The following is a 24,927-nucleotide window of genomic DNA, read 5'->3' as shown; positions in this document are numbered from 1 at the left end:
GCGGTGGAGGCCAAATCCTTGGGTGTTTTTAATGCGGAGATTGAGATTAGGAAGGGCAGAAAAGGTTACGGGGAGAAGGCTGGAGAATGGGTATGAGTGGGAAAAATAGATCAGCCATGAATGGCAGGGTAAACTCGATGGGCTGAATGGTCTAATTTTACTACTATGTCTTTTAGAAAGACTGCCAAGTAACCAGAAAAGGAAAATAACCTAAACAAAATTCCAGGCCTTTTCACCTCTTTTATGTATAAGGTTTGCTCTTAATATTTACATTCAGTAGACAGAATAAATTGACATTGATCTACTTTTCTAGCAAAATACATTTTATTTCAGACTGGCTACTAGTTTTAATTCACGCCTGGTGTAAAAAATCACTCTTGATATACAAGTGCATGCTCTACACACTGAAGACTGCTGTATCCATATTTTTATCCAGTTTCCCCTCTGACATCTGACGCTCCAGAAGAAAACTGGACCAAACTCTCCTTAAAGATAATATCCTATAATCCAGGCAGCATTCTGGTACATCCTTCCTGTATTCAAATTAAATAAATGGAGTAACAGCCCTGATGATGCCTCATCTAAGCCATTACCATTTGCCTATGTTTGGCCCATTTCCCTCTCAACAATTCCTGTCCAAATGTCTGTTCAGTGTCATTATAGTACCTGCCTCAACTGCTCATGCAGCTTGCGCTATATACCTACCACCTTGTGTGTAAAAAGGTTGCCCCTCAGATCCCTATTAAATCCTTCCCCTTTCTCCTTAAACTTCTGCCCTCTGTTTTCCTGCTCCCTCTAACCTGGGAAAAAGTCCATGTACACATGCTGTCTATTCCCTTCGTGATTGTATGCACCTCTTTAAGAATGCCCCTCAGCAATCCTGCACTCCAAGGAATAATGTCCCAGTCTTCCCAACCTCTCGCTACAGCTCACGCCCTCGGGTCCTGGCAACATCTTCGTAAATCTTCTCTGCGCTCTTTTCAGCCTAATGGCATCTTCGAACTGCCGTGTAATTTGTCCAGAAAAACTCTCCTTTGGACTCAAACAATGCTCACACTGGAATATTTGACCTTTCTGCCTTGCCGCGATTATAATTGTGGGGAGTCGTTCGTCACAAGAATGCCGTTATGCTAACAAAATATTAACATCCAACCTCAGAATCAGTCACCCTCGCCAGCCTTCCACCACAAGAAACAAACAGTTCAGGTTTCTGGAGAAGCACCAAAGCAAAAGCCTTCTAATACACTTATTAATTAAATACCTGCAAGCTGCTAATTTGCTAACTAAAGGAGAGATAAATTACAGGGGAAGCGAAGACTAAGTAGATCATTAGTATCCACATGGAGGAAACCACTGATGTGTGTTTTAGGAGACCAGAGTTTGTATCTAATTAGTCCGATTAATATAACAGTGACAGAACCATACGCCACAGGGCACCCAGTTGAAAATCTAGTCAAAATCATGGAAAATGTCTCGGTGGATATCAGAAATTTAGTTTAGTTTAGTTTAGAGATACAGCGCGGAATCAGGCCCTTCGGCCCACCGAGTCCGTGCCGACCAGCAATAGCTGCACACTAACACCATCCTACACACAGCTAGGGACAATCTACGATTATACCAAGCCAATTAACCTACAAAATGTGCAGGAAAGAACTGCAGATGCTGATTTAAATCGAAGATAGACACAAAATGCTGGAGTAACTCAGCGGGACAGGCAACATCTCTGGAGAGAAGGAATGGAGAATCTCTCCAGAGATGCTGCCTGTCCCGCTGAGTTACTACAGCATTTTGTGTCTATCATCAATAAACCTACAAACCTGCACGTTTTTGGAAGAAACCTGAGATCCTGGAGAAAACCCACGCAGGTCACGGGGAGAATGTACAAACTCCGTACAGACAGCACCCGCAGTCAGGATCACACCCGGGTAAGGCAGCAACTCTACCGCTGCGCCACCGTGCCGCCCAGAGTAAGGGGTTTCTTTATGTAGCATAGAGCAAGGGAAATATATTTGTGATATTTACTGCATTCTCAGCAGTTACAAGGCTGCTCGAAAAAGGTTCATGAATTCAATGTTCGTGCAGAATATTGCCCTCCATCAAAGACTAGACTATATTTAATGCAAAAGTGCTTGCCGACTACAAATTGCCTCCTGCCACGTTAAGGCAGACTCAAAGAAAAACAAAATCCCTGTACACAATCAGGAGTGAGGAAGCTGGCCACAAGTTCCGTGTGAACACAAAATGTGGGAACTAAACCAACTTGGTTAAACCCTCTGTAGAACAACTTCAAACATGCATTCAATGTAAAATGCTGCCTGACATCTTTACAGCATTTTATTGGTGTAATGAGTAGCATTTATATTCACCTGATGATTAAATGATCTATTTCAAGAGGTAATTTTCCAAGGTTTAAGATGGGCTGAGAGGCCATTGAACACAGGCATTCAATTCGATTATTTATAATCACCTTTGCACCACTGTGCATTTAATATAATTCAGTGTTGCTTAACCAAAATTACTTTTTAATTAATATTCCCTTCATAGAAATATTATCATGGAGGCATGAGGAACTGCAGATGCTGGTTTACAAAAAAAAAGCCACAAAGTGCTGAAGTAACTCAGTGGGTCAGGCAGCATCTCTGGAGAACATGGACAGGGGGTGTTTCTGATCTAGTCTCTTCCTCTTAAAAGATCACACAGCTTTACTGAAATTGGAAGATTTATTTTTTTCTTGACACAAAACAAACTGAAAGAACTTCATGGTGAGATCTACACTTGCAGTGGTTGCTCGGGTGACAGAGGTGTCACTTGGGCACACTGAGTGCATATAAACCTGTGGCACAAGTCGTGCCAAACGCCACATGAGAGCCATAGATTCATACAGCAGGGGAACAGGCCCTTCGGCCCAACTTGTCCATGCCAACCAAAATGCCCCACCTAAGATAGTCCATTCAGCCCATGGCTGGCCCATATCTCTCTGAACCTTTCCTTTCCCTGTACCTTGCTATTGTACCTGCCTCAGCTACCTCCTCTGGCAGCTTTTCCATACACACACCACCTGAGTGAAAACATTGCCCCTCAGGTTTCTATTAAGCGTTCCTCTCTTACTTTAAACCTGTACACCATACTTTTTTATTCCACCACCCTGGGAAACAGACTCTGTGTATTCCCCTTATCTATTCCCCTCATGATTTTATACACCTCTAAGATTTATAAGATCACCCTTCAGCATCCTGTGCTATCGGCTGATGAAGGCTAGCATCCTTAAAGCCTTCGTCAAAACCGTATCAAGCACTTTTAAGAAACTATGTGCTTGTACTCCCAGATCCCTGTGCTCTACAACATTCCCGGGTGTCAATGATACCTCAGCATAGAATTAAACTGAATTGAATTGAAAGACACGGCATGAAAATGGGCCCTTCGGCCCATCGAGTTCATGCTGACCATCGAGCACACGTCCACATTAGTTCTATGTTATCCCATTTTCGCATCCACTCCCTATACATTTGAGGCAACTTAGAGAGGCCAATTCACTTACAAAGCCGCATGTCTTTGGGATGTGGAATGAAACCGGGGCACCTGGAGGAAAGTCATGTGGTCACTGGGAGAACATGCAGACTCCACACAAACGGCATCCTGTGCCTCAGCGCCGGCCTCCGTATTAGCGTATTAGCATTGTGAGAGGGGCAAAGTTTAAAGGAGATGCACAGGGCAGGTGTATTATACAGAGGGTGGTGGGTGCCTGGAACGTGCTGTCGGGGATGATAGTGGTGGCAGATATGATGGTGGCATTTAAGAGGCTTTTAGATAGACACAGGGATATGCAGAGAATGGAGGGAGATGGATCACGTGTATGCAGAGGAGATTGGTTTAACCTGGCATCATAACTGGCGCAGACATTGTTGATCGAAGGGTCTGTCCCTGGGTGTGATGTAATTTTTGATGTTCTATCTCACCTGCTGACATCAATTGTTTCTAGATGTAGGTAGAGGTTAGGCAGCTCAGACTTTATTCCTTGGAGGGCAGGAGGATGTAAGGGGGGAGGGTGCAGGGTGATCTTATAGAGGTGTGTAAAATCAAGAGTGGGAATTCATAGGGTGAATGCAGAGTCTTTTACTCAGGTTTGGAGAATCATGAACCAGGCAACACAGGTTGAAGGTGAGAGGGGCAAGATTTAATAGGAACTTGAGAGGTAATTTTTTTCACACAGAGGGTGTTGGGTATATGGAAGGAGCAGCCAGAGGAGGTAGTTGAGGTGTCTATTATAACAACATTAAAAAAAACCTTGGATAGGAACATGGATAGGGAAGGTTTAGAGGGATATGAACCAAATACAGGCAAATGAAACTAGCATGAATGGGGCATCTTGGTCGGCATGGACATAGATCATACAACGTGGAAACAGGCCCTTCAGCCCAACTTGCCCACGTTGTCCAACATGCCCCATCCACACTAGTCCCACCTGCCCATGCTTGGCCCTTAACCCTCTAAATCTATCCTATCCATGTACCAGTGCAAATGTCTCTAAAATGGGCCGGATGGCCTGTTTTCGTGACTCTTTGACTCAATGACTCTATCTGCCGAAGCAGACCAATGGGAGGTGGTCTCCAGGCTTCATCTCACCATGTGCGGCCTCATTAATATTTTGCGAGCAGCAGAGATGCAGCACGGTGGCAGCTAATTAGGAGCAGGACATCTGTACACTGCCCAGAGTCATGCCAAGCCAGAGGGAGCACAACCACCAGATTGCTCGTTAGCATTCGGATAGCTGTACAATCTCGCTATTATTATCATGCATAAACTATGAAAGCCTCATCACAAATTGAGTTTGAGGTGTGAGTGCTGGAAAAGGTCACAAATGGTTAAATTGTGCATCACCAGCTTTGTACAGCTGGTACTTGAACATGCCGTCTCCACGAAACACACTGCAAAACCAGCATTGTGAAGTCCACAAAGTTCTGTCAGTGTTCATGGTCTGTAATAAATAAATGTCTGCTGCTTTTGAACTGAGAAATATGGACCTCCCGGTTCAAGACCAGCTTCTGCCCATCAACAATCAGGCTCTCGAACCCCACGTGCCCGACCCTAACTGCAACCCTACCTACCTCAGAAACTCGACATAAAATGCTGGAGCAACTCAGCAGGACAGGCAGCATCTCTGTAGAAAAGGAACACCTGGAGTACTGTGTGCAGTTTTGGTCTCCAAATTTGAGGAAGGACATTCTTGCTATTGAGGGAGTGCAGCGTGGGTTCACTAGGTTAATTCCCGGAATGGCGGGACTGTCATATGTTGAAAGACTGGAGCGACTAGGCTTGTATACACTGGAATTTAGAAGGATGAGGGGGGATCTTATTGAAACGTATAAAATTATTAAGGGGTTGGACACGTTAGAGGCATCTTGAGAGAGAGCATCTTATTGAAACATATAAGATTATTAAGGGATTGGACACGTTAGAGGCAGGAAACATGTTCCCAATGTTGGGGGAGTCCAGAACCAGGGGCCAGAGTTTAAGAATAAGGGGTAGGCCATTTAGAACGGAGATGAGGAAAAACTTTTTCACTCAGAGAGTTGTAAATCTGTGGAATTCTCTGCCTCAGAAGGCAGTGGAGGCCAATTCTTTGGATGCTTTCAAGAGAGAGCTAGATAGAGCTATTAAAGACAGTGGAGTCAGGGGGTATGGGGAGAAGGCAGGAACGGGGTGCTGATTGTGAATGATCAGCTATGATCACATTGAATGGCAGTGCTGGCTCGAAGGGCCGAATGGCCTACTCCTGCACCTATGAACCGGTGAAGTTTCGGGGTCGAGACCCTTTTTCAGATTGAGACTGAGACCCTTCTTCAGGCTAGCTCTTCAGTCTCAGTCTGAAGAAGGGTCACGGCCCGAAGCATCACATGTTCCTTTTCTCCAGAGATGTTGCCTGTCCCGCTGAGTTACGCCAGCATTCTGTACCTATCTTCAGTGTAGTTCTTTCCCACCTCAGAAACAATCTACAGTGGACTTCCTAAAAGGTGGCTCTGTGTACTTTGGCTTGCATTATTATTTTAGGATTGGCTAGTTATTGTCACCTGCACCGAAATACAGTGACAAGCTTGGTTTTGCATGCTGTGCAATGAATGTAAAGAATGTAATACTCTTAACTGCAAAAAAAAAGATTTACGAGGATTTTACTAAGATGGGAGGGTTTGAGTTATAAGGAGAGCAAGGACAAGATGGGACATTTTTCCAAGGAGTGTAGAAGGCTGAAGGACCTGGAGGTTTAGACAATCATAAAGATCAGAGATAAGATGCATAGATAGGGTGGACAGTCAGAACCTTTTTCCCCAGGGAGGAAATATCAAAGACTAGAGGGCATAGCTTTAAGGTGAGAGGGGCAAACATTAAAGGAGATGTGCCGGGGTATTTTTTTTCACACTGAGTGATGCGTGTCTGGAACGCGCTGCCAGGGGTGGTGGTGGAGGCAGATACGATAGTGGAATTTGAGTGGCTTTTGGATAGGCACATGGAAATGCAGGGAATGGCGGAGAATGGATCACATGCAGGCAGAGGAGATTAGTTTAACCTGGCATCGTGTTTGACACAGACATTGTGGGCTGAAGGGCTTGTTCCTGCTCTGCGTTCAATGATCAATGAACATCTTTTTTTTTCCGAAATGGGTAAGAATGTTGAAACTTGTACTTTTGACAAAGGAGGCAGTGATTTTTAATCTCAAGAATCTGAGCTGGAATCAAATGCCGAGTATTCTCAGGGTTTGAAGAGCAGTGTATAATTCCAATGACCTTCTTATCCCCCAGTGGTTTGCTGTTACTGAAGACCCCTTACACATTGAAAGGTTTATGCAAGCCTCTGAAACATATTACAGACAGATATTAATCATTCATTGAGCGGCACTGCTCCCAGCATTAATATTCCCATGCTATTCCTTAAATTTGCTGATTTGCAAGGTGACACTTTGTAAAGATTTCAATTACTGGAGCTTCAATTTCTGCTTATCGATCGACCAAACTGTGTAAGCCCTGTACTGCATTGGTATTGATTACAGCTTTTACAACTGGCACTCGACAAAGACAGAAGAAAGTGGGAATCTCTCAGTGGAAGATGTTTCATCTCGGTTTAGGAATTCCACATCGTACGTGAGTTAAGGTGCAGCAGCCACAAAGGCACATCCGCGCATCTATTCCCACAGGAGACCGAGGACATTCGGCCTGTCTTCAACAAATTTCTGCAGATACGCCGCAGAAGGCATACTGTGGTCCGGTTGCATCACAGCTTGGTTTGGGAACTGTTCTGCACAAGACCGTAAGAAATTGCAGAGAATTGTAGATGTAGCCCAGTCCATCACGCCGACCAGACTTCCCACCACTGACTCCATCTACACTTTAGGCTGGCTCGGGAGAGCAGCCAACATAATCAGACATGTCTCACCTTGGTTATTCCTTCTCATCCCTGCTCCCGTCCAGCAGAAGGTACAGAAGCTTCTCTGATTCACCTCTGCCCCAATGCTAACATTGGACTTTTCCCTATGAAACTGGTGCGCTACAATGCTGACAACTATATTCTGCACTTTGTATCTTCCCCTTTGCTCTTCCTATTGTACTTGAGTTTGATTTTATTGTATTTATGTAAAATATTATCTGATCGGATTGGATAACATGCAAAGCAAAGCTTTTCACTGAGCCTCAGTACACACGACAATACTAAACCTCAATAAACCTAGAAGGCAATGCTAGGATTTACCTCAGATAATGCCAATAATAAACCTAAACCTAACATGGCCATGTTACTTTTTCACACAGACAGTGGTGGTTATACAGAAGGAGCTGCCAGAGGAGGTAGTTAAGACAGATACCATGACAACATTTCAAAGACATTTGGACAGATACACAGACAGGAAAGTTTTAGATGGAAAAGGGCAGAAAGTGGGCAGGTGGGGCTAGTGTAGTGGAGCAGCTTGGTTGGCATGTGCAAGTTGAGCCGAAGGGCCTGTTTCGGTGCTGTATGACTGTATGGCACTCCCTCCATAGATGCTACATTGCCCTCTGAGTACTTCCAGCACTTTATATTTAACAAATATATACTCATTGAGAAAATTTACCCCTTGGTTACCCATGTTTAAAATGCTTAAGCACGCGTTGCAGATGCACGGAGCTGCAGAAGCTGTATTCTTACGTAGAACACAAAGTGCTGGAGTAATTCAGTGGTTGAGGCCCCATCTCTGTAGGACATGGATAGGCAACTTTTCGGGTCGAGACCGTTTTCAGGGACTGAAGCAGGGTCCCAACCCGAAGCATTGCCTGTCCAAACACCCGCATTATGTGTCTTTTTTTTTGTAAACCAGTATCTACAGTTCCTTGTTTCCATATCTGAGAGAGTAAGCGGCTAAAACTATCATAGAATGAGAGAACATTTTGCCTTCATCCACAAGTGGGAGATGTGTATCTCTTTTCTACCAACAGTTAGGAATGTTGAGGACAATATTTGTGACAATATGACGCCATTGTAAACAACAGTTAGAAACTTCTTGTCATCAGCAAACTGTGTTCCTTGCGCCTCTGTATATTTGGGCTGTTAATCTAATGTCGCAGATGCTTAACAGCAGCAAGCATCTACAGGTGCATGGTAGAGAGCATACTGACTGATTGCATCAGTAGGTGCAGGGGGTATGGGGGGAAGGCAGGAACGGGGTACTAATTGAGAATGATCAGCCATGATCACATTGAATGGCGGTGCTGGCTCGAAGGGCCGAATGGCCTCCTCCTGCACCTATTGTCTATTGTCTATCACGGCCTGGTTCAGCAACCTGAAAGCCCAGGAGTGAAGGAGATGACAAAAAGTGGTGGACGCTGCCTGGTCCATCAACGGTACTGATGTTCCCACCATCGAAGAGATCTATAGGAAGCGCTGCCTCAAAAAGACAATCAATATCGTGAAGAACCCACACCACCCTGGCCAAGCTTCTACCATCAGAAAGAAGGTACAGGAGCCTGAAGACCATGACCACCTGATTCAAGAACAGCTTCCTCCCAACAACCACCACACCCTTGAACACTGTACAACACAAACTCTCAGTTACTATGAACTTCTACAAACTGTGTCTTTGATTTCACTGCGGGCTTCTGCTTTTGCACCATTTTGGTTACCTTGTATTACAGTTATTAATTTATATTATGTTTTTAATTAAATTAATATTATCTGTGGATTTACGGGCCTGTTATGCTGCAGCAATAATTGTTCCATTGTCAGTGCATATGACAATTAAATACTCTCGACTTGTGACTCAAACCAACCCATACCACTTCAGAGGAACATTACCGAACAATTTTTAATGTTGAATCACATCAGGAGATCTGCTCGCTCTCAGATCCTAAAGTAACATAATCATCTTATTTACATCATGATTCCAACCTAATATTTAAGCAGAACTTGTATCAATGCCCCCTAAATTAAAGAAGGTATTTTTCTTAATGTCGCATGTAAGCCCCAATTCATCACTACCTTTCAATTATTCTGCATTAAATATAAAACTGCTTTATCCCTTTAATCTGTCATTTTTCCATCACATGGCATTTGCTATTATCGTTTTAAGTTGCCATTTTGATTTCTTTGCTTTTCTTCCGTTCTGCAGCTTTATGGTTTTGAAAGGGAAGGGTAAATCAATAGTTTTTAAAAATCCATAGATTTGGTAACCATGTCTACTGTCAAAGTAGAAAGTTAGAGAAGCCTTTTTCCTTTGCTTGCAAAGGGATTGGTGACATTGTTGAAAAGCAAACTGAACGAGAACTTGAAAAGGATAAATTGAAAAGGAAATGTGCGAAGAGGAGAGAGATGGTATTTACAGTGGATAACTTCAGTTAAAGATCTAACACTCACCCGGGCACAGTTGGCTGAACATAATTTCCATGATCCTCTCATTATTTTCACGCTGATTGGTTCTTTTCTCCTTTAATTCTAGTTTGCCAGACCACCCAATGGATCCATATACCAGCCCCTGAATGAGGGAGTCTGAGAGAGATTTAGTCAGTGATAGACAAGTCTTAGTCATGCTTGAGGGATTGCTGAAAGTCATTGACACGCCCCCACACCCAGACACACACATCCCCACTCATCATCTGTCCTCACCCTCATCTATGCTCATCCCTCTACCGGGAGAATAAACCTCATCTTACTTACATTTAGGTTTGGGGTTAGGTTTACCATTGTCACATGTACTGGGGTACGATGAAAAGCTTTGTTTCGTGAGTTATCCAATCCCATCAGGTAATATTACATGTGAATACAAACAAACCCAACTCAAGTACAATAGGTAGAGCAAAGAGGAAGATACAGAATGCAGAATATAGCTCTCGGCATTGGAGGGCATCAGTTCCATAGACAAAGTCCAATGTCCGCAATGGGGCCAAGGTGAATCAGGTGGTACTCTAGCTCATGGAAGGACTGTTCAGAAGCTTGATACCAGATGGGAACAAGGTGTTCCTGAGTCTGGTGGTGCGCGCTTTCAAGCTTCTGTGTCTCCTGTCGGACAGAAGCAAGGAGAAGCAGGAATGACCGGGGTGATTATGTTGGCTGCTTTTCCGAGGCAGCTTGAAGTGTAGATGGAGTCAATGGTAGGGAGTCTGGTCTGTGAGATGGACTGGGCTATATCTCCACAAGGCAGGCCACAGGTTGGAACATCATAGGGCCAACTCCGTAGCTATTACTCGCATCTGGTGCTGCTTTGCAAAATTATCCCTAAACACGTGAATTCAGGCTAGATTGCTCAAAATGTTTCAAAGTAGTAAATTAACTTGTGGCAACAAAGTGGTTGCCTTAGCCAAGAAAATGTTCTAGATCCTTGTACGATAATGTAGAAAGTGTTTGCTGAAGTCTCTGACTAGGTGTGTAAAGATTGTATCCCTTGAAGAGAACTACACTGACAAAAAGGGATTGAGACTGCTGTGAATTCTTACCATTAAAATGGTCTTTTTAAGCACGATTTACCAACTTTGATGTCAACTGAATTAGATACTTCAAATGATTTATATCAGATCCATGGCAAGCTAGTACAATCACTTTACAATGAGCAAGGTACTAGGATCGCTTATAGACACTTTAGAGAAACATAGAAACATTAAAAAAATAGGTGCAGGAGTAGGCCATTTGGCCCTTCGAGCCAGCACCGCCATTGAATATGATCATGGCTGATCATCTAAAATTAGTACCCCGTTCTTGCTTTTTCCCCATATCCCTTGATTCCTTTAGCCCTAAGAGCTAAAATATCCAGTGAATTGGCCTCCACTGCCTTCTGTGACAGAGAATTCCACAGATTCACAACTCTCTAGGTGAAGAAGTTTTTCTTCATCTCAGTCTTAAATGGCTTACCCCTTATGCTTAAACTGTGACCCCTGGTTCTGGACTCCTCCAACATCGGAAACATTTTTCCTGTATCTAGCATGTCCAATCCTTTAAGAATTTTAGATGTCTCTATAAGATCCCCTCTCATCCTTCTAAATTCCAGTGAATACAAGCCCATTCCTTCATCATATGTCAGTCCCGCCATCCCGGGAATTAACCTGGTGAACCTACACTGCACTCCCTCAATAGCAATAATGTCCTTCCTCAAATTAGATCAAAATTGCACACAATACTCCAGGTGCGGTCTCACCAGGGCCCTGTACAACTGCAATAGGACCTCCTTGCTCCTAAACTCAAATTCTCTCGCAATGAAGGCCTACATGCCATTAGCTTTCTTCACTGCCTGCTGTGCCTGCATGCTTACTTTCAGTAACTGATGTACAAGCACACCCAGGTCTCGTTGCACCTCCCCTTTTCCTAATCTGACACCATTCAAATAATAATTTGCCTTCCTATTCTTGCTACCAAGGTGGATAACCTCACATTTATCCACATTATACTGCATCTGCCATGCATCTGCCCACTCACCCAACCTGTCCAAGTCACCCTGCAGCCTCATAGCATCCTCATCGCATCTCACACTGGCACCCAGCTTTGTGTCATCCACAAACTTGGAGATGTCACATTTAATTCCCTCGTATAAATCGTTAATGCATATTATAAATAACTGGGGTCCCAGCATCGACCCCTGTGGCACCCACCAGTCACTGACTGCCATTCTGAAAAGGACCCGTTAATTCCTACTCATTGCTTCCTGTCTGCCAACCTGTTCTCTATCCATGTCAATACCCTACCCCCAATACCATGTGCTTTAATTTTGCACATTAATCTCTTGTGTGGGACCTTGTCAAAGGCTTTTTGAAAGTCCAGATACACCACATCCACTGGCTCTCCCTTATCCATTCTACTTGTTACATCCTCAAAAAATTCCAGAAGATTAGTCAAGCATGATTTCCCCATCATAAATCCATCCATCATAAATAATTTGACCGATCCTGTCACTGCTTTCCAAATGCATTGCTATAACATCTTTAACGATCGACTCAAGCATCTTCCCCACTACACATATATTGAATTAGTACCCCCAAATGTTTCTTTGCACAACTAAAACAAACCCCTAATAAAGGTGCTAGCAGTTCAAAAAACATTTCAACTTATTTCACAAGGATTGATTAGGAAACACTCTTCGGAATAAATATGCTTGTTGGTTATCAAGCATATTTTGAAAGATAAAATGATGAGCGAGCGATAAATGGAATAGGTCTCAAGTACAAACCACTTGGAGACTGAACCTTCTACAATACCTGCGGCTGATAAAGGCTACCAGGATCTCTTGGTCCTATTCCGACAAAGGATCGGTTAGCTGGGGGTGTGCCAGGTGTTGAGTATGCTGAAATAAAATAGCATTGTTACTAGCCATGACAGAGCCCAGACACGAATGAACATTGACCATATCATGACTCAAACACATTTTCATTAGATCGATAGAATCGCTGAACCACACGTACATACGTACACACAACAAGCTGAGCGGGAGCCGTGTGAGATTTGGGTCCGGTTTCCTCCCACACTCCAGAGACGTAAAGGTTTGAGGGTTAATTTGGCTTCTGCGAATAGTAAATTGGCCCTAGTGTGTAGGATAGTGCTAGTGTACGGAGTGATCGCTGGTCGGCACAGACTCGGTGGGCCGAAGGGCCTGTTGCCACGCTAAACGTCCAAACAAAACTAATGAGCGATGTTCCTAAGAAACAATATATTGAAATTTTCTTTCTTGAGTTTTAAATCATTTCGAAAAGGAGGTAAAAAAGCAACTGTTCTCAGAAGTAGATGTTAAATTGAAGGAAGGAAGCACGTGAGGTGGGAGACAAGGGGAAAACAATTAAGGTACCCATCAAGGCTGCTGTGTTGTTATTTCCTACTTCTTTAGGTTTTAGATCTTGCAGATCTTATCGAGAAGGAAGCTGATCGTGGGTACCCTACTGCTGTTCAACTTAAGGGCGACCAACAGTTTATTTACGATCATATTTATGGAAAATGGCTTTGTATCCAATATGTTTCATGAGCTAAAATGTAAACTTATCGCTGTTGTACTTTTTGGCCTCCATGCGTCAGAGGGAATGGGAATTTCTCTTTGTAGAATATTACAGACAGTGTCTCGAAGAAAATGCATAGCTGATTTATACAGAATTACTATTATGCTTCAAGTCAAAAAAGGGAAAGGCCGTCAAAAGAACATAAACATAGAACAGTACAGCACAGTACAGGCCCTTCAGCCCTAAATGTCGGTGCCAACCATGATGCCGATTTAAACTAATCCCATCTGCCTATACCCCTTCATCCCCTGCTTGTTCATATGTCCTTCGAAAAGCCTCTTAAAGGCTACTATCGTATCTACCTCCGCCATCACACCACAGCGTGTTCCAGGCATCCGCAACCCCTCTGTGCAAAAACCTGCCTCTCACATCTCCTTTAAACTTTGCCCTCTCACCTAAATGCTATGGGGCCTTAGCATTTGACATTTACATCCTGAGATAAAGACTATCTACTGTATCTGTGCCTCTTATAATGTTACATACTTCCATCAGGATGCATCTGGATTTGGGACTCAGAACATAGACCACGACAGCACAGGAACAGGCCCTTTGGCCCACAATGTCCGTGCTGAACATGATGCCCCTCTGCTTGCACGAGAACCATATCCCTCTAGTCTCTGCATATCCACGTGTCTATCTAAAAGCCTCTTAAATGCCACTATTGTATTTGCCTCCACCACCGCCCCTGGCAGTGTGTTCCAGACACCCACCACCCTTATACTTGCTACGCACATCTCCTTTATCTCCCTATAACTCTGGGCCTTGAGTCCTGGCAACATTGGTACCTAAGTTACAGAAATGCTGGGCAAAGTCCCAGAGTAAAGCTCTGCCAAACGGCTACACACAGATAAATAACAGTGCTGCACAGTATCCCACCTTGGAGAGAAGAATAAGTTCCACAAACTACAGGGGCTAACAATCCTGACTTCACAACCTGAAGCCCTCCTTCACTTTCCAGCCGCCTCCTGTTTCAAAAATAACTAATTGTTGATAGTCATTCTCAAAGCTCAGGCTGGAAAATTCATTGCCACAGGATCTGCTGTGAATTCAATTGTGTTAGAGGACGTCGACAACTGCAGTTCAATGGGATTCCCACCGCAATTCTGGCAAAGTCATGGAACTGGAGCTAAAGCACCTCAAAGAAAGTTCCTGGCCCACATCTTCTGTGGACAGCACGATGGCACAACGGTAGGGTTACTACATTCCAGCGCCAGAGACCTGGGTTCGGTCCTCTCTGTACAGGTACTCTTTGTACAGAGTTTGTACGTTCTCCCCCATGACCTGCGAGCGTTTTCTCTGGGTGCCCCGGTTTCCTCCCACACTCCAAAGACGTACAGGTTTGTAGGTTTATTGGCTTCGGTAAAACTTGTAACTTGTCCCTAATATGTGTAGGATTGGGTTAGTTTGCAGGGATCGCTGGTCAGCGTGGACTCGGTGGGCTGAAGGGCCTGTTACCGCACCGTATCTCTAAGCTAAACTAAATGTGCCAACTCATTATCTTTAACCCTCATGCGTTGAGCAGGTCCAGCAGCTTGCTATCAAATATCATAATCATATGACGTGGAAACAGGACCTCTGACACACTGAATCCGCACCAAACATCAAGCACCCATTTACCCTCGTCTGACACGAACCCCATTCCATTCTCCCCGTCTTTTACCGCAGTCAACCAAAGTGTCTTTGGGATGTGTAAGGAAACAAGAGTGGCACAGTGGCGCAGCCGGTAGAGCTGCTGCCTCACAGCGCCAGGGGCCTGGGTTCGATAGGGATCTTGGGTGTTGTCTGTGTGGAGTTTGCACGTTCTCCCTGTGACCTCGTGGGTTTCCTCCGGGTGCTCCGGTTTCCTCCCACGTCCAAAGGACTTGTGTGTTTGTAGGTTGATTGCCCTCTGTAAATCTCCCCTAGTGTGCAGGGAGTGGATGAGAACGTGAGATAACATAGAGCTGGTGGGAGTGGGTACTTGATGATCAGCATGGACTCGGTGGGCCAAAGGGACTGTTTCCATACTGTCTCTGTCACTCAAGAGACAGAGGAAACTCATGTGGCCATCGGGAGAATGTGAAAACTCCATACAAACAGCATCTGAGGTCAGGTTTGAACCTGGAGCTTTGAAGCAGCAGCTCTACCAGCTGCGCCACCCTGCCATCTGGGATGCCATTGTTGTGCCCATCTGAGTGGGGACCAGAGCTAACTTCAGCTCCAGTCCTCCTTCGATCTGCTCAGGGAAGCTCAACAATACCATCACCCATACTTGCAGGATCCCAGGACTGCCGTGCTTCCTTCACCAACTACACTAGATTCCTAACTCTCCCGAATGCTAACTATTTTAATTCCCATTCCCATACCAACCATTCAGTCCTGCCTCCTCCATTGCCAAAGTGAGGCCACATGCAAACTGGAGGAACAATACCTCATGATATGCTTGGGCAGCTTACAGCCCAACAGTATGAACATTGAACTCTCCAATTTTAGGCAACACCTCCCCTCCACCCCCCTACCCCCCTTTTCCCCTGGCTCACGGAAGACCTGATAGGAGCATTTAAACTCATGTGAGGCATAGATAGGGTAGACAGTTCGGAAAAGTCACAAGGTGCTGCTTCGGGTCGGGACCCTTCAGATTTAAGAGTCAGAATCTTTCTCCCAGGGTGGAAATGTCAAAGACTGAAGGTCATCGCTTAAAGCTAAGAGAGGCAAAGTTTAAAAGAGAGTTGTGGGGCAATTCTTTTACAGAGAGCGATGGGTGCCTGGAATGTGCTGCCAGGTGTGGTGGTGGAGGAAGACATGATAGTGATGTTTTAGAGGCTTTTAGATGGGCAGGGAAGGGAAGGGAAGGATATGGATCACATGCGATTAGTTTAACTTGACCTCATGTACAGCACAAACATAGTGGGCCAAAAGGCCCATTCCCGTGCTGTACTGCTTTGTGTTCTCCATCGTGGAGTTCTGTTTTTGCATTGAATATTATTTCTTTTAAGCAAACATACCGGGCACAGCAAGGACAAAGTACAAACGTTTGTTTACTGAGACCAAACCCTCTCACATCCCTTTACCAGTCCATGTATTTACGGATGGGAGCTAGCAATATACAGATGTTTCATAAATAAACTATGAGACAATAATAAATTATTTAAGTCAATCACCATCTAGGTAAGTATTCCTCTTTTCAGATGATTACCACCTCCATTTATGGGATTTGTAATGTAAATTATTCAGCAGGCTCAACTTGAGTCTTTAAGCAAAAAGTATTTGCCCAGAATTGCAGCCAAATTGTTAAATGCTTACATCTTTAACCATACACTGAAGGCACATTAAATTTAGAACATTTTTAATCAGTCGGCCAGAACGCTCATATCCCAAGGTAGGCACCTCAAAGTCTCTGCCAAAGTAAGACTCCGTTTGAAAATGTCTTTATTATTTATTCATAAAGCTCAAAGTAGAAAGTTCGCTTCATCCTGACTGTGACGATTCTTTATGGGATCTCTTTCCATTGCTACGTTTTGTTTTTGGATGTTTCTTGAATAAATGCTTGTGTTCCTATTGTAATGTAGGGAGATTAGTCTATCTTGGCATCATATTTGGCACAGGCACTGTGGGTTGAAGGGCCTGTTGTTCTGCTGTATCTTTCTGTGTTCGATGTAACTGGCCGAAGCCCATGTGGTCACAGGGAGAATGTGCAGTGTCCACATGGATGGTTTGGACAGGTGTACAGACAGGGTGGCACAGTGGCCGAGTTGCTGTCTTACAGCGTCAGAGACCCAGGTTCGATCCTGACTATGGGTGCTGTCTGTATGGAGTTTGTACGTTCTCCCTGTGATCTGCATGGGGTTTTCTCCGGGATCTCAGGTTTTCTCCCACACTCTAAAGATGTATAGGTTTGGTAGGTTAAATTGGCTCGGTATAACTGTAAATTGTCCCTAGTAGGATAGTGCAAATGTGCGAGGATCGCTGGTTGGCACGGACTCGGTGGGCCGAAGGGCCTGTTTCCGCTCTATTTCTATACTAAATTAAACTAAAGGAAGAGTTTCGAAGCAGCAAATGAGACTAGCCCAGAATGCCAACTTGGTCGGCATGTTCAAGGTGGGCCAAAGGGCATCTATCTGTGCCGTACGGCTCTATGATTCAACGATTCTATAACTGCAACCAAGATAAGGAACAAACCAAATTTTGAGGGCGTGCAGGGTAGGTTCACTAGGGTAATTCCTGGAATGGCGGGACTGTCGTATGTTGAAAGACTGGAGCGACTAGGCTTGTATACGCTGGAATTTAGAAGGATGAGAGGGGATCTAATTGAAACATATAAGATTATTAAGGGACTGGACACGTTAGAGGCAGGAATCATGTTCCCAATGTTGGGGGAGTCCAGAACCAGGGGCCACAATTTAAGAATAAGGGGTAGGCCATTTAGAACAGAGATGAGGAAAAACTTTTCCAATCAGAGCGTTGTAAATCTGTGGAATTCTCTGCCTCAGAAGGCCATGGAGGCCAATTCTCTGGATGTTTTCAAGAGTGAGCTAGATAGAGCTCTTAAATATAGCGGAATCAGGGGGTATGGGGAGAAGGCAGGAATGGGGTACTGATTGTGAATGATCAGCCATGATCACATTGAATGGCGGTGCTGTCTCGAAGGGCCGAATGGCCTACTCCTGCTCCTATTGTCTACAAAGCCGGGCCACTGACTGCTTAACACTGTGCTGCCCTTTGATAGACCTTTATAATCTCCGTGACCAGGTGAAGTAATCACTGCTGTGAATATTTTTTAAGGAGTGGACTTCATCCAATAGCCTTTGCATGAAACTCAGAAACAGTGAGTTAAAATTCAACACTAAGTTATGATGCTGTATTTTTGTATCATATTTACAGTTATGGAGTATGTGGGGCAGTTGCAAGATATGCTGTGATCAAAGCCTTCTTTATTTTTCACGTTAATCCATTTAATAAGAAAACAATCAAAACAAAAGAATATTCTGATTCTGTGAGCATCAGTGAGGACTAGAATCACTCAGTGAATAATGTGTTATATAGAAGACTTAAACTATGAATTATATTATAATTTGTGACTAGTAAAACATCTGGTTTGGTTTCATTACAAACATATGGGGGGGGGGGGGAATTCAAGACATAAACCTGCATAATCTGCTTAATCTCCTTATGCTGTTTCATGAAATATAGAACAGTACAGCATAGGAACAGGCCCTTCGGCCCACGATGTCCATGCTGAACCTGATGCCATGCTAAACTAATCTTAGATGGACACAAAAAGCTGGAGTAACTCAGGCAGGCAGCATCTCTGGAGAGAAGGAATGGGTGACGTTTCTTCTGAAGAAGGGTCTTGACCCAAAACGTCACCCATTCCTTCTCTCCAGAGCTGCTGCCTGCCTGAGTTACTGCAGCTTTTTGTGTCTATCTTCGGTTTAAACCAGCATCTGCAGTTCCTTCTTACAATAAACTATTCTTCTCTGTCTGCACGTGATCCCACATCCCTCCATTTGCTGCATATCCATCTGAAAGCCTCAAACGTCACTATCATATCCACCACCACCCATCACCCTCGGCTTAAAAAACTAGCCCCGGTTATACGTCTATCAGATTTCCCATCAGCGTCCAGCACTTCAGAGAAAGAAATCCTAATTCTTGCTGAAAATCTGGCACTCAAATTTGTGGGAGACATTTTTTCTGAGCTATAGTGCTGGAGGATTCATTCCACATTGCAGATGAAACCTGATTGATTTGATTTGGAGTTTTTGTGCAAGAATAATGGATGCTTTTCAATCCAGAGATCTAATCATTCTCTCTGAAAATGCAGAAAGAAGAATATAAAGGTACAGGCTACAAAAAGCGGTCGCAAGATAACACATAGGTCCTTGAGTCATAGTGCCGCACAGCATGGACAGAGGTTCCAAGACCCAAATCATCCATGCCGACCAAAATGCCCCATCTATGCTACTCCCATTTGCTTGCATTTGATCCATATCCTTCTAAACCTTTCACATCCATGTACCTGTCCAAGTGTCTTTACAGAACTGTTATAGACCCTGCTTCAACTATCTCCTCTGGCAGCTCGATCATATACCCACCACCCTCTGAGTAAAAAAGTTGCCTGTCAAGTTCCTGATAAATCTTGCCCCTCTCACCTTAGACCTTTGTCCTCTGGTTATTGCTTCTAACTCTGGGAAAAAGACTCTCCACATTCAAACTATCTATTCCCTTCAGGATTTTGTAGGCCTCTATAAGATCACCCCTCATCCTCTTGTGCTCCAAGGAATAAATTCCTACGCTGCCCAACCGGCCCTGAAGTCCTGCTAACATTGTCATTAATCGTCATTAACTCTGACCGATGAGGCCAAATGTAGTTTAGTTTATTTTGCTTTAGAGATCCAAAATGGAAACAGGCCCTTCGGTCCGCTGAGTCCACGCCGGCCATCAATCACCCGTTCACACTAGTTCACCCGTTCACACTAGTTCTACGTCATCAATCACCCGTTCACACTAGTTCTATGTCATCCCACTTTCGCATCCACTCCCTACACACATGGGGCAATTTACAGAGGCCAATTAGCTTACAAACCTGCACATCTATGGGATGTGGGAGGAAACCGGAGGAGACTCACACAGTCACAGGGAGAACATGCAAACACCACACAGAAAGCACCCAAGGAGCACCCCAGGGTCAGGATCGAACCTGGGTCTTGGGCGCTGTGGGGTAGCGGCTCTACCCGCTGTGCCACTGTGCCGAAAGCCTTCTGGACCACACCATCAACGTGTGATGCCAGTGTCAATGTTCCTGCAGATAATCCCAATCCATCCGAGTCAGTACTTAAGAAAAGAGACAGTGCTTACTGGGTGATGTTGGAGAGGTGGCTCCACCCTCTGTGGTTGTGGTGGTTGTTTTGGTGTCAGGTGGCATCGCCAAAGTTACCGATCTGGCCATGGTTGGGGGGGGCGGGGGAGCCAACATCGATGTGGAAATGTAGTGGCTCGGTACTTTGCTCACCACTTGACCGCTGCCGTTTAGCTGCAAAGAAAACGATCACAATCAACGATCACAATCAAAGCATTTCACAAAATTCATTGTGGTGGGTCTCTAATCCCAGAGAAAACAATCCAAGTTTGCTCAACCTCTCCTTACAGCTCATACCTCCTAATCCAGGCAGCTTTCTGTTAAACCTCTCCAAAGACCTCCACATCCTTCCGGTAATGGGATGAACAGAATTGCAGTTCTGTACCCAGCACTGACATTTACGTGGGAAATCAAAGCTATCACTTCTCTGTCGAATGATTGTGCTGCAGTTCAACGGTTCTCCCTATTATGCAGTGGGAGGTTACACATACTGGTGTTAAATCACGGACTGTATCAGACACTGACATGTAAAAAATGGACTAAAGACTTCTCCCACCCCGGTCATTCCTTCTTCTCACGTTCCCGTCAGGCGGAAGGTACAGAGGTTTGAAAGCGCACACCACTAGACTGGGGAACACTCTCTTCCTTTCTGTTATCAGGCTTCTGAAGTCATTCCATAAGCCAGGGTACTGTCCAATTCACCTGGATATTCACCTGAATATCCAATCAGTGGATATATTTAAGGCAGAGATAGATTGATTCTTGATTAGTATGGGTGTCAGAGGTTATGGGGAGAAGGCAGGAGAATGGGGTTTGGAGGGAGAGATAGATCAGCCATGATTGACTGGCGGAGTAGACTTGATGAGCCGAATGGCCTAATTCTACTCCTATTACGTTTAGCCTTATGACCTCTACTCCTCCATTGGACTTTGTCTATGGAACTGATACGCTAAGAACTAACGTAAGAACTAAGATGCTGAGAGCTATATTCTGCACTCTGTATCTTCCCCTTTGCTCTATCTATTGTACTTGAGGTTGAATTGATTGTATTTATGTATGGTATTCTCATATCCGTTTGGATAGTATGCAAAACAAAGCATTTCACTGTACCTCGCTCGGTACATGTGACAATAATAAACCTGAAGCAAAAGCTGAAGTTGACCAGCTGCATCAACAGTCACACCCATGCACACGGTTGTAACAACAGCAGGCACTTCCCATCTCGAACCTGCCTCAACTAGGGCCATTGATCAGGGTTCAATCCAAATCCAAATCCACCCAGAGTATAAATAAACCCAGGCAGCGCACGTACATATTTTCTTTAAGAGTCAGTTATTTTGAATCAGAGTTCAGTCGGTTCAATTTGAATTCAGAATGGCAAGCGGGCCTAAACATCTTTGGGTGTAGCGTTCAACCTGACTGGAGTAGTACCTATTTTTTAAGCAGTGCAAAATTAAGTTTGGAACAGAGAGTTAAGGAAGAAACTGAAATATCATGAACAGTTAAATAAATCAAAATCAAAAACACCCAGGGCTGAAGGAACCCAGGCAGCATCTGTGGAGGGAAAGGTCAGGCAACGTTTCGGGATGGGACCCTTCCTCAGACTGATTGGAGTAGGGGGAGGGAGAGAAAGCTGGGAAAGGGAGGCGGGGGCAGGACGGTCTGGCAAGTGAGAGGTGGATACAGGTGAGGGGGAGGGGGGAGTTGTTTGGTAGATGGGTGGAGTTAGTGACAAAGGCTGAAGGTGTAAAGGAGATAAAAGGGTGTGAGATAAGGAGAGCAGAGGAGTGAACTGTAAAGCTAGAGGGAGGGATATAGATGGGTAGGTGATTGGGGGGAAGAGAGGCAGGATAGTGGAAGAAATGGATGTGTACTGATGTGGAGAGAGGGCCAGGAAAGAGAGGGGGGGGAAGGGGGGGGGAGAGGACGGACGTTCTTGGACGTTACTTAACTTTGGACAACAGCCAAGAGTGTTTTATTGTCGTATGTACCAAAAGGAAACAATGAAACCCATACTTGCAGAAGCATAATAGGTTTGTACACACAATATTCAATAGATAATATAATAAACATACAAAAAAGTTAAATAAATTAAAAAAACCCATTATAGGGCAAAAGCAAAACAAAGCCTGAAGTCCCTCGGCAGTTCATAGTTTGGAGTTTAGTTCGGGTTCATCGTGTTCAATAGCCTGATGGTCATTGGGAAGAAACTGCTCTGAACCTGGACAGTAAGGTTTTAAGACTCCGATACCTTCTTGTTCATATAATCGAATTGTAAGTTTCCCAGAGTTACTTCAAAATCCATTTTGGTTTAAGATTGTCGCCTTGAAATTTGCGATCTACAAACATAAAATTATGATTTGTAGCCAACGAGCTTTCTCGACACCAATTATGGTTCGTGACCACTGACATCTTATGCCAGAAGCTACCGATTACAGGATATGTGAAAATTAGATGGTTTGCCCAGGCCACGGAGGTGCACTAAATCACCCACAATAACTCTGAAACTCTTTTTTGTTGTTGTCATTTTTGGGTTCTGGGTGGTACTGGCCATTTAGAGTCATAGAGCACGGAAACAGGCCCTTCAACCCAACACGTCCATGCTGGTCAAAATGCCCTATCTTTGTTAGCCCCTTTTGTCTGCAATTGATCTACATCCCTCTAAACCTTTCCTGTCCGTGTACCTGTCCAAGTGTTTTTAAATGCTATTATAGTACGTGCCTCAACTACCTCCTCTGCAGCTCGTTCCATACACCCACCTCCCACTAAGTGAAAAAGTTGCCCCCTCCCAGGTTCCTATTAAATCTTTCCCCTCTCATCTTGAAGCTTTGCCCTCTGGTTCTTGATTCACCTATTCTGGGGGGAAGACTGTGTATTCACCCCATCTATGCTCCTCATGATTTTATTCAGCTCTATAAGATCACTCCTCAGTCTCCTGCACTCCAAGGAATAAAGTCCTAGCCTGCCGAAACTCCCCCTTGCCTGTTTTGTACATTCTGAGCCAAAACATTTATATAAATTGTCAAAGGTTACAGGGAGAAGGCACGAGAATGGGATTGAGAGGGAAAACTAGATCAGCCATGATTGAATGGTTGAGTAGACTAGATGGGCTGAATGGCCTAATTCTGCTCCTATGTCTCATGGCCTTACAAATGACAAACACCAATAGGCCCAGCACTGATGAGTCCCACACCATGAGTTACAAGCTTCCAGTTCAAGAAACAACCTCCACCACCACTCTCTGCTTCCCATGTTTAGTTTAGAGATACAACGTGGAAACAGGCCCTTCGGCCCACCGGGTCCACGCCGGCCAGCGATCCCCACACATTAACACTATCCTACACATTCTGGGGACAATTTATTTTCACATTTACCAAGCCAATTTACCTACATACCTGTACGTCTTTGGAGTGAGGGAGGAAACCGAAGACCCTCGAAGTCAGAGGGTGGTGAAGGTGTGAAATTCTCTGCCTCAGAAGGCAGTGGAGGCCATTTCATTGGATGCTTTCAAGAGAGAGCTGGATAGAGCTCTTAAGGATAGCGGAGTGAGGGGGTATGGGGAGAAGGCAGGAACGGGGTACTGATTGAGAGTGATCAGCCATGATCGCATTGAATGGCGGTGCTGGCTCGAAGGGCTGAATGGCCTACTCCTGCACCTATTGTCTATTGTTTATTGTCTGTTGTCTATCTTGGGGAAAACCCATGCGGTCACGGGGAGAACGTAGAAATTCCGTACAAACAGCACTCACAGTCAGGATCAAACCCAGGTCTCTGGCGCTGCAAGTGCTGTAAGGCAGCAACTCTATCGCTGCGCCATCATGCCTATGATGAAGCCAACTTTATATCTCATTTGATGATAGACACCAAATGCTGGAATAACTCAGCGGGTCAGGCAGTATTTTTGGAGAAAAGGAATAGGTGACGTTTCGAGCCAAGACCTTTTCTTGAAGGGGATGGGGGAAAGGGAAAGGAGGGGCGGGGGGCGGGGGGCGGGCTAATGCAGAAATGGGTGCACATCCAGGTGTTAAGTTCAGAAACACTGCTAAAGTCTTGTATTCTCTGCTAAAGTCAAAATCTCTGCTGCTTAAAACTGTCACTTTGACAAGGCAATAAAAGATTTATTTTGTATTATTATGCCCTGGTAATCTCACTTCACACAGACAGCATCCATGAACCTTTAATGTTCATACAATCATCAACACTCAACTTTATTTGAAGTTGTGGAGAGACAGGAGGAATGTGTCCACAGACCAAGACTATGTTAATCATAGAGTCATACAGTGCAGAAACATGCCCTTCGGCCCAACTCATCCATGCAAACCCGGTTGATGGCTTTGCTAGTCCTATTCGCCTTACCTTTGTCCCACCTAATAACATTCATTTTGCAGCCTGATCAAGCATGGATTAAGCTTATTAGTCATGGTGCCATAGAGTCAGTCAGACAGCACAGAAACAGGCCCTTTGGCCCAACGAACCCATGGCAACCAAGAAGCCCCATCTACACCATCCCATCTGCCTGCCTTTGGCCAATATGTCACGAAACCTTTCCTATCCCTGTAACTGTCCATGGATCAAGTTGTCAAGCCGAATTTATTGTCATTGGCA

General features: G+C 44.5%; 1 protein-coding gene across 5 annotated transcripts in view; it reads right to left on the bottom strand.

Moving 5' to 3' along the window:
- The window catches only part of nfic (nuclear factor I/C), a 456,415-nt gene that overhangs the window by 33,692 nt on the left and 397,796 nt on the right, over positions 1–24,927 (bottom strand). For all 5 annotated transcript variants that reach the window (XM_078423615.1, XM_078423617.1, XM_078423619.1 and 2 more), the window contains 2 exons: positions 20,322–20,496; positions 12,696–12,781 (listed from right to left, as the gene is read on the bottom strand). In XM_078423615.1, coding sequence (XP_078279741.1) covers positions 12,696–12,781; positions 20,322–20,496 — 261 coding nt within the window. The remainder of the gene's footprint in view (positions 1–12,695; positions 12,782–20,321; positions 20,497–24,927) is intronic.

This window comes from Rhinoraja longicauda, chromosome 28 (genome assembly GCF_053455715.1).
Source record: "Rhinoraja longicauda isolate Sanriku21f chromosome 28, sRhiLon1.1, whole genome shotgun sequence".
In the NCBI taxonomy this organism is placed as follows: Eukaryota; Metazoa; Chordata; class Chondrichthyes; order Rajiformes; family Arhynchobatidae; genus Rhinoraja; species Rhinoraja longicauda.
Note: the sequence above shows the minus strand (reverse complement) of the source record. Positions and strands in the feature narration are given on the sequence as shown.